This window comes from Carlito syrichta, unplaced genomic scaffold, assembly GCF_000164805.1.
Source record: "Carlito syrichta isolate Samal-C Ts95f unplaced genomic scaffold, Tarsius_syrichta-2.0.1 Scaffold316384, whole genome shotgun sequence".
Lineage (NCBI taxonomy): Eukaryota > Metazoa > Chordata > Mammalia > Primates > Tarsiidae > Carlito > Carlito syrichta.
In genome coordinates this window covers 676,338-686,403 of record NW_007260480.1, presented here as the reverse complement: position 1 = coordinate 686,403, position 10,066 = coordinate 676,338, and the positions used below count along the sequence as shown (strand labels likewise).

Sequence of the window (10,066 nt, the reverse complement as noted above, 5' to 3'; positions counted from 1 at the left end):
GGGGGGGCAGGTGGGCCTGGGGCCTCGCTGGCGGGGCTGTGCGGGACCCGCGGTTCCACCTGAGGCTCGCGGTGACCCCTGAGCACTCCGGGTCTGACTCCCTGAGGCTGGACCTCGCCGCCCGCAGCCCACCCCTCTCTCTGTTCTCTTGGGCAGGGAGCGCATGGGGAGGCCACCGCGGGCACCCAAGCCCTCCCTGGAGGGGAAGGTAAGGAACCCCAGGGTGCCCTGCAGCCCCGCTGCCCCTGGGGGGCTCCCTTGAAGCCGGGCGGCCGGCTACAGAGGAACCAAGAGGGCAGAGGCTCCCACTATCCCTGAGACCGCTGCACCCCTCCTGTGCTGATGTCACCTTCCCCACCTTCCCGACCGGCCCTACCGGCAGCTGCCTGCTTCTGGGATTATTCAATCTCTGTGCATCAGCATTCCCTGAGCGCCTACTGTGCTCTGCCTACCCCACGGGCACCTCCCTACATACAGTGCCCACCTGTGGCACAGAGAAAAGACCTCTAGCGTCGAATCCCTGACCCAGAGAGTGGCCTGGGCAATTTTCTTTCCCTCTGAGGGATAACGTGGCACACTCATCTAGCCCTTGCTGTGTGCCACTGACTCACTGTATAACCAGGGCAGTTCTTCTTACCTTTATGAAACAGAAGAAAGGACTGAGTGGCCTGGCTCGCACCTGTATTCCCAGCACTTTGGGAGGTGGAGGCAAGAGAATTACCTGAGCCCAGGGGGTCAAGACCAACCTGAGCAACATGGCAAGACCTCATTTCTACAATAAAAAAAATTAGCTGGGCATGATGGCACATGCCTGTAGTTCCAGCTACCTGGAAGGCTGGGGCAGAAGGATTGCCTGAGCTCAGCAGGTCGAGGTTGCAGTGGCCGTGAGCGTGCCACTGCACTCCAGCCTGGGCAACAGTGTGAGACTCTGACTAAACAAACAAACCAAAAAAAAAAACCCCAAAACATCTCCTATGTGCCCTGGCTGGGCCCACATCTGATCAATCAGGAAACAGACCTACAGAGGTAGGTAATCACAACAGGTATAAAAGATCAAGCCCCCAGGTGTGACTGGCACTGCGTGATCTCTTTCAATCCTCAGGACATCTCTGAGAAGGGCCTGCTGAGGCCAAGAGAGGTTGGGTAACCAGGCCACCGTCACACAGCCTGGAGGCTGGAGGGGCAGGGTTCAAATTCAAACCGAGGGTCCCTGTGGTTGCCAAGCCCCAGAGCCATCGTTGCTCCACGCTGGTGTTTAGTTCCAAGTCCCAGCTCGTGGCTGGTGTGGCTGCAGGAGGAATGGCCTCCTTTTCCTCCTCTGTCCAGGGAGGAGGGTGGCACCCAAGGGATTTCTGGCTTGGGAGTGCAGCATCTTCACCTGGCCGTGAGCCTTGGTCCTGCCAGTTCTCCCTCGAGTCTCTCTGTGACCTCACCTCGCTCCCAGCCCATGCTGCACAAATATTTGAGGAGCAGCTTGGCTTATCAGGGCGCCTCTCCTTGCCAGAGTCACGCTGTCTCCCTGGCGACCTGGGCTCACCCTGTGTTTGCAGACCATGAGGGAGCCACCGGCTGGGACTGCAGGACGAGGGCCTTTAGATTGATTCTGAGCCTCCTACTCTGGTCTTTCTCCCTGGGCACACCCCGGCCAGACCCCTGCCACACCCACTCGCCGTCTCCCACTGGTCCCCACCAGGCCTTTCCTCCTGCCGTGCCCTCTGCCGGTGTGCTCTTTCTCTGCACCCTCCCTCACCCGTCTGCAGAAATCCTCCCCTGCTTCTGGGGTCCCTGCTTGGAAACATGAGTGGGCTGAATGGAAATGACCCACCCTGGAGGCCTTCCCTGTCTCCTGGGTCTCTGGGTCCCAAAACCCCTGCTGCGTGCCTGAGTCCATGCTGGACACTGGGCTCTCAGGGATGAATCAGACCCGCTCCTGCCCCTTTCTCTGAGGTAACTGTGGCCCGGGCAGGACAGTAGTGAATGCTCTCCTTCAGACGTGTCCATGTCTGGCCTTCTGAGTGCTTCAGAGGCCACAGCTACTGCTGTGCCCCTATGGAACAAGGCACCCAGTAGGTCCTCATAAAGCTTTTTTTAATGTGTTTGTTTGAGTCAGAGTCTCACTCCGTCACCCAGGCTGGAGTGCAGCCACCCCACAGCAGACCTGCTGGGCTCAGGCGATCCTTCCACCTCAGCCTTTCAAGTAGCTGGAACTACAGGCATGCGCCATCACATTCTGCTAATTTTTTCATTTATTGTAGAGACAAGGTCTCACCAAGTTGCCTGGGCTGGTCTCAAACCCACGGGCTCAGGCAATCCACTCACCTCGTTCTCCCAAAGTGCTGGAATTACAGGCTTGAGCCACTGTGTCCAGCCTTACAAAGCTTTTATTACTGTAATCAAGCCAGAATTAAAGGAGCAAAGTGCAGTTCTGTGAGAGCGGGGATGCCTTTCTGCTGTGCTAGACATAGAGCCTGGCACATAGTAGGTGTTCAATCAGCACTAATAATAGCTCACATTCAGCACCTATTATGTGCCAAGCACTGTTCTGGTATTTTAACTCAACAAATGATGGTTCCCATTTTCCACACGAGGAAACCGAGGCACAGAAAAGTGAAATGACTTACTCAGTGTGGCCCAGCTAGCAAGTGGTGGACCCACTTGCTTCCCGAGGGCTGCAGAATGGGCAGTCAACTGGAATTGCGGAAAGGGCATAGGTTTGGGCATCAAACAGGCATGGACTCACATCCCAGCTCTGTGGGGATGCCCCAGACCTTTTCCTCTGAGCCTCAGTTTCCTTGCGGATAAAACAAGGTTATTTTGAAAAATAAAAGCAACGGTCCGGATGCGCTGGCTCATGCCTATAATCTCAGCACCTTGGGAGGCTGAGGCAGGTGGATTGCTTGAGCCCAGGAGTTCGAGACCAGCCTGGGCAACGTAGCAGGACCTTGTCTCTACCAAATATCAGGAGATCAAAGCTGCAGTGAGCCGTGATTGTGCCGCTGCCCTCCAGGCTGGGCGACAGAGTGAGACCCCGAGTCAACAACAAAATTTCTGTGAGGGTTGGATGTAGTTTCTGCCCTGTGGTTGGATGGTTGTGCAGGTGTCCCTCTCTCCCTGCATCCTGTGGAGGCTGCCTCATGGTGGGCGATGGTGGGAGGGGTGGGCCGTGGAGCAGAGACTGGATCCCTATAACCCGTCTCTGCCAGCCACCAGCTGCTGGACCTGGGCCGGGGGTGGGCCTTAGGTGGGGGGTGGGCTCATGGGCACCATGGAGGGTTGAGGAGCCCCTCCTCCAGCATGCCCTCCCTGATCCTAGCCCACCCTGGCGGGAGAGGGGGGCTGCTCACGGGGCGGGGCATTGCTACCCGGGCCAGCCCTGCCCCCCGTCCCCCCCCAACTGCCGCCCACTGGCTTGTTTCCGCCCTGCAGACTGCAGCCCCCTTTGCTGCTCGCGCCGTGGGGCCTGCCTCTCGGCCTTCCTGCTGCTGTTCCTGGCGGCTGTGGCGGCCCTCATCGCCCTGGGCAGCATCCTGGGACTCCCACGACACTCGCCAGGTCAGGGCGGTCGGGAGAGGGTGGGCCAGACCTGCTGGGAGGGGAGGGGGCACTGGAAAATGGGGAGCCCTCACCCTGCCTGGTGTCCACAGACACACCCAGACGCCCGCACACACTGACACAGACACGGCTCAAAGCCTTCACTTGTGCACGTGACCTGAGATATTGAGAGGACCCAGCTCTGATGTCATTTCCTCCAGGAAGCCTTTCGGGACCCCCAGGCTGGGTTAGGAGACGGTCGGTCTCAGCCCCTACTTTCTCTTCCCCTGGCCAGGCCACCCTGCCTGGTGCGGTCAGTCCCTCTGTGTGTCCAGCCCCTCCATAGAGGACAAGGTCGTGTCCAGTACATCCCTGCAGCCCCAGCTTTAGCGGTAAACAACCCCGACATGGTCCCTGCCCTCAGGGAGCCAACGGTTTGAAGAGCAGTGTAGACAGGAATCCAGTAAGCACATGAGATCAGAGTTCAGGGGACCCTGCGAGTCCAGAGTGGGGCTCTGCCATCTAGGAGTCAGGTGGGCACCTTGGAGGAGCGAGAGGGACCTGGGGCATAAAGGGAAAGTGGGCATCGATTTGGGGGGGGATGCCAGAAAAACATCCCAGACACAGAGAACAGCCTGTGTGGAGGGAGGAAGCGTGAGGAGGAGGGACTGCAAGAAGCCATGGACACGGGGCTGGGGGTGCTGGCTGGGCCAGGAGCCCACGGCCTCCAAGGCTGCCGGGGGGGGGGCTGCCACCATCCAGGAGCCTTGGGGAGGACATCGAGCGGGGGCGAGCGTCCTCAGATGGACCCTTCTGAAGAGTGACTCTGTAGTCGGGCAGGACAGGTGTAGGGGATGAGGTGAGGGCCGAGTAAAATTCACAGCATTGTGCCTGCCTGTGCGGGAACATGGGCGCTGAGGTACAGGTGAGTACATGAGGGGTTGTAGTCACGTGGCTGTGTGTGCGTGTGCGTGTGTGTGTGTGTGTGTGTGTGTGTGTGTGTGTGTGAGAGAGAGTTTCAGTGGGAGCCTCACTCTGTCACCCAGGCTGGAGTGCAGTGGCGAGATCATGACTCACAACAGCCTCCACCTCCTGGGCTCAAATGATCCTTCCGCCTCAGCCTCCCGATTAGCTGGGACTACAGGTGCACACCACCAAGCCTGGCTACTTTTTGGATTTATTGTAGAGACGAGGTCTTGCCAAGTTGCCCAGGCTGCTCTTGAACCCCTGGGCTCAGGCAGTCCTCTCACCTTGGCCTTCCAAGCTGCTGGGATTACAGGCGTGAGCCACCATGTCCAACCAGTGAGTGTGTGCAGGTGTCTGTGTACATGTGTACATGTCTGTGTGGAAGCATTATGTTTGTGCACCTGTGTATCTGTGCACATAGGTGCAGATGTGTTTGTGAGCATGTGTGCGTCTGTGTGTATGTGTCTGTGATGTGAGTATCCCTGACAGCTGGCCCCCCATCACTGTAGCTGAGGCAGCTGAGAGGGGGTTCATGTGTGCACAAACACAAATACACAAGCCAGCTTCCATCCCAAATTACATACGTGTACACACGTGAGGCCCGGGCAGCCCACCACCCTGGTTTCTCTCCTTTGATTCTCTGGGGCAGCCCTGAGGGTGGCGTGCCCCCCGTGGGAGGCTAATGATGGCACTTCACAGGAGTGTCTGGGGAACAATGGAATAAAACTCTGAGTGTGCTTTGCAGCCTGTGAAGTTATGCTCAGATGTAAGGGAGTGTGACCTTGGCCCCCAGCCAGCTCGCATATGTTGCTTCTGACAGCCTCACCTCTGATGGGAAGTCTGCCATCAACACTGCTCCTCGGAGCTGCATGTGGTTTTGGGAGGCTTCCTGGGAAGTTGTAAGTGGGTTTTCAGTAGAGGAGAGACCGTCACTCAGCATGTTCTCTGCTCCGTGTTTATCCACAAAGAAGCTTGCCCTTAATCCCAAGGGTGCCCAGGGGTGTGTGCTAGGGCCCTGTCTTGCAGACCAAGAGCCCAAGGCACAGAGGCTGGTCACCTGTCCGAGGTCAATCAGCCGGCAGGCGACAGAGCTGGAATTGAAGCCCATCTGTGGCCGAGTCCAGCGGCCTCCCGACCACCCCAGCCCCCCGAGCCAGCCCAGGGTGGGGCTTGGGTGAGGACCTCGGGTGGGTTTGGTGGCAGTGATACCCTTGTGCGCACTGCCCTGGACCCTCGGGATCTCCCCTGCCCATTCAGGGCCCCAGGCGTGTGCGACACCAGCAAACAGGACAGGCTTCCGGTGCCATGACCAGAGGAGCTGCATCCCGGCCAGCGGGGTCTGTGACGGCGTTCGTACCTGTCCCCATGGCGAGGACGAGGATGAGCACTTGTGCCGTGAGTACCTGCTGGGTCCTGCCCGCCCCGATGGACCCTCCCAGGATGTGGCCCCCTCCAGCCCCCCTGCAGCCATCCTGAAGCCTAACTATGCCTGAACATACCAGGCACCTCCATGTCCTCTGCCTTTGATTCTAAGGCTGCCCTCCCTGGTCAGTCAGGGACACACCCGTGCGCCCACACTAAGGAGTGCCTTCTCTCTGTGCATCTCCATGCTGGAGAACCTGTGTTCATCCTTCAGGGCAGAACCTCCTCCAGGGAGCCTTCCCTGACTCCCCCCTTTGGGCTCCCACAGCCCCTGTGCTTCCCGGTATCCCAGCCCTAGTCATGTTGGCTGTCATTCTCGACTGGCACATCTGCCATCCCCTTCAGACTGTGGTCTCTCTGAGCCCGCCTTGGTCTGCTCCATCTTGGGCCCCCGTGCCTGGCATAGAGGAGTGTCCAGAATGACATGCTGAATGAATGAGTGAATGAATGACTGGGACGACCTGGTCTCAACCTTAGAGACCTGAGGGTCCTCAGGAGAGAAGAGCTGTGACTGATGGGAGTAGGTATTGAAAACATAAATCAAGCCGGGCTTGGTGGCTCAGCCTGTAGTCCCGCGCCTTTGGGAGGCTGAGGTGAGTGGATTGCCGGAGCTCGTGGGTTCGAGACCCACCTGGGCGGCGAGACCTCATCTCTACAATAAATCAAAAAATCAGCCGGGCGTGGTAGCGCGTGCCTGTAATTCCGGCTACTCGGAAGACTGAGGCGGAAGGATTGCCGGAGCCCAGCAGGTGGAAGCTGCGGGGGCCGGGAGCGGCCACTGCACTCCAGTTTGGGCGACAGAGTAAGACTCCAACTCAAAAAAAAAAAAAAAAAAAAAAGCATAAATCAGGACCTGGCCCCACAGGGGAGAGACAGCCTGGTGAGCTGGTGTGGGTAGGGTGGGGGAGCTCGTGGGGGTTTATCATATCACAGACCCTCAAGAATGGAAGAAGTCTTTTTGGGAGGGGTTGGGGGGATCTCACTCTGTTGCCCAGGCTGGAGTGCAGTGGCATAATCACAGCTATTGCAGCCTCGACCTGCTGGGCCCAGGAGATCCTGCTTCGGCCTCCTGAGTAGCTGGGACTATAGGCGTACACGACCACACCCGGCTAATTTTTTATTTTTTGTAGAGACGAGGTCTCACTGTTGCCTAGGCAGGTCTTGAACTCCTGGACTCAAGTGATCCTCCCACTTCGGCCTCCCAAAGCGTTGGCATCTAGTCCAGGCCCAGCTCATCCCAAATCCTCCCAAGCAAGCCCGACAGAGGTCACCCAGCCTCTGCTTGCACACTCCTGGGATGGGGAGCTCATGACCACATGAGGCAGCCGCTTCCAGAATTGGATGGTTTTTCCATGGGAAGGTCTTCCCGTCCTGAGCGTGGAGCCACCTCCCAGCAGCGTCCCTGAGAGGCTCCAGTCTGGCCTTTTCTCAACCCTTGTCCCCAACTGCAAGGGCTTGGAGGTTCCTCTAACGCCCCCATGAGCGTCCCCTTCTCCAGCTACATCCCGAACTCTCACACCCCACCCCGTGACTCAGTTGACCCTCCCTGCCCTGCCAGCGCTCCACAGAACACATATCAACCGCCCATGTCCCTCTCCTGGGACAGGCCTCAGAAGCATCCATGATCACACCGCGGCCTAACACTGAGCACACTTTCAAAAAAGGTGCTCTGACTCCCTCTCACGAGGTATGTGAGTCCTACCCACCTTGATCTCCAAGGCCCAAGTGTAGGACTTCACATTTGCTCTTGTTATGTTCCAGTTGGAGGAGGCTTCCTGAAGGTGAAAGAACTTGAACCTGAGCTTGAAAGCAGAATGGCTTTATGTTTTATTTTTGAGTCAGAGTCTCACTCTGGTGCCCAGGCTGAAGTGCAGTGGCACGATCCCAGCTCACCACAGCCTCGACCTCCTGGGCTCAGGCCATCCTTCTGCCTCAGCCTCCCAAGCAGCTGGGACCACAGGCCTGTGCCGCCATGGCCAGCTAATATTTAAATTTTTTTTGTAGAGACAAGGTCTCGCTATGTTGCCTAGGCTGGTCTTGAACCCCTGGGCTCAAGCAGCCCTCCCGCCGCAGCCTCCCCCCGTGCTGGGATTACGGGTGGGAGCCTCCGCAGCCAGCCTGGAATGGTTTTAGATTGGTGGAGGCCGTGGTGTGGAGCTGGGCAGGGCATGAGGAAAGGCGGGTGGGTGGACAGCTGACTGGGCTTCCGTGCGGGGAAGAGGCTCCCCTCTGCCTCAGCCTCCTTCTTATGCCCCTCTGGGATGGGCAGGCGGTGACCTTGAGCTTGGCCACTGCCGGGTGGCCAGGACGGTCCACAGAGTGCCCCGAGACAGCCCTGGCCAGATGTGGCTTCCCCGCCGCCTCTGTCCCTTGGCAGGAGATGTGCCCCGGAGCCTTCCCAGCTTCCTCGTGGCCCGCTGCGGAGACCCGGCCTCCTGGATCTACTCAGACCAAAAATGCGACGGAACCAACAACTGTGGGGACTGCTCCGATGAGCTGAGCCCAGGTGGGGGTCAGGCACGGCCTGGCGGGGCAGAGGTGACCAGAGAACCTCCAAGGTCCAGCCCCCCCACATGCCTTACCTGCATCCTAGGAGGATGTTTTCTGTCTCTGCTTGAATACCTCCAGAGGTGGGGTGCTCACTCCCACTCTGAGTGGCTCCTTCGGGAGGTTCATTCCTCTGAGGTAGGGAACTTGGCTTCGAGGGCACAGAGGAGAAGCAGAGCCCAGAAGGCGGATGTGCAGGAGCATATATGTGGTCCAGCTGGGATCTGAACCCTGGTTTCCTCAGTTCCTCGGCACCTCCCAACTACCCTGTGAGGAAAGCAAGGTCTCACTGGCCCCAGTTTATTGTAGGTAAACTGAGGCTTTGCCAGAAGAGGGAACTTAATGCAGTGAGTGACAGGAAGGGAGTGTGGATGGAAACTCAAGTCTCCCGACTCTGAGTCACTGCTCCAGAGTTTCCTTTATATCTCTTCCCCAGTGTTCGGTCAACAAACGTGTTCTGAGCACTGATGGGGGCTGGGCCTGGTGCCACGTTCTGATGGGGACAGTCAGGAATCAGGCATGTGTCCTACCCTCGGGACTCACATCATGCTGATGCCAAAAGGAAGTGCTGGGGCCCTGGAGGAATCCTGGGAGACTTCCCAGAAGAGGAGGCATTCAAGCAGGCCTTAGAAAATAGACTCTCAACGAGCAGAGGCTGGGTGTGAGAGGAGGCTTGCTGGAGGCCTGGGGTGCTGGGTTAAGGAGAGAAGTCTGGAAGGCCCCCTCAGGAAGTCACAGTGGGCTGTCGTAGCAGGTGCCAGGGTGAGGGACCGAGGAGGTGTATGTGTGGGGGGGGACAAGATACACCCATTAATGTTTAAGCCTTGATCATGAGCTCAGCACTTTGCCTATTTCCCTTTACTTAATAGCAAGCTTGAGCAGATGAGGAAACAGGTTCAGACAGGGTGGGCGAGGTCACACAGATTCTAGATTCTCTCTGCTGCAGGAAAACCAGAATACAGTCAACCCACGTCGGATGGTCTGGGGCCATGGGGAGGCGTCAGAGCTAGGGAACGTCCTGGGGGCACATGACATTCCAAGACACAGCAACTGGTCTTCTGCCGGCTCTTGTCTTCCCAGTGACCCTGTGCCCGCCCTGCGGCCCAGGGTGGTGGCGCTGCTCTTCTACCGTCTTCATATACTGCGGCTGTATCCCAAGGAGTCTGTGCCGGGACCACATGCAGCACTGCTCCGACTGGTCTGACGAGTACATCTGTCCCAGACCCTGAGCAGTTGCTTGGCAAGACTGGCTGGAACAGCGCTGACAAGCCTTCACGCGGGTCCCAGAGCACGAGGGCAGGAAGGAGCCTTCGAAACGGGCTCTGCACATCATTTCCAAATAGGAACTGCCTCTCCTGCTTTCAAGCTATCCAGCCTCTGCTTGAATGCCCCCAGCAACCAGGAGCTCGCTACCACATCAGGCATCTTCTAACCAAGAGGAGTGGAATCCGCTTCCATGGTCCTAGGCCCATCTCTGGGCCTATCTGCTCCAGGACAGGCTTGCAGATCCTGATCGTGTCAATCCCCGAGGGGTGACACGTCTGAGGCTCAAATGCCACGCGGAGGAATGTTTCCCTCATGGATGACATGTCGTGAGGCA

At 58.0% G+C, this 10,066-nt stretch overlaps 1 protein-coding gene across 1 annotated transcript in view; it reads left to right on the top strand.

Moving 5' to 3' along the window:
- LDLRAD1 (low density lipoprotein receptor class A domain containing 1) overlaps positions 1-9,695 on the top strand; it is an 11,663-nt gene extending 1,968 nt beyond the window's left edge. Inside the window, exons 2-7 of the mRNA XM_021707118.1 lie at positions 157-208; positions 2,640-2,642; positions 3,427-3,552; positions 5,755-5,892; positions 8,297-8,425; positions 9,547-9,695. Of these exons, the coding sequence (XP_021562793.1) occupies positions 157-208; positions 2,640-2,642; positions 3,427-3,552; positions 5,755-5,892; positions 8,297-8,425; positions 9,547-9,695 (597 nt within the window). The remainder of the gene's footprint in view (positions 1-156; positions 209-2,639; positions 2,643-3,426; positions 3,553-5,754; positions 5,893-8,296; positions 8,426-9,546) is intronic.
- The last annotated feature ends 371 nt before the right edge of the window (positions 9,696-10,066 follow it).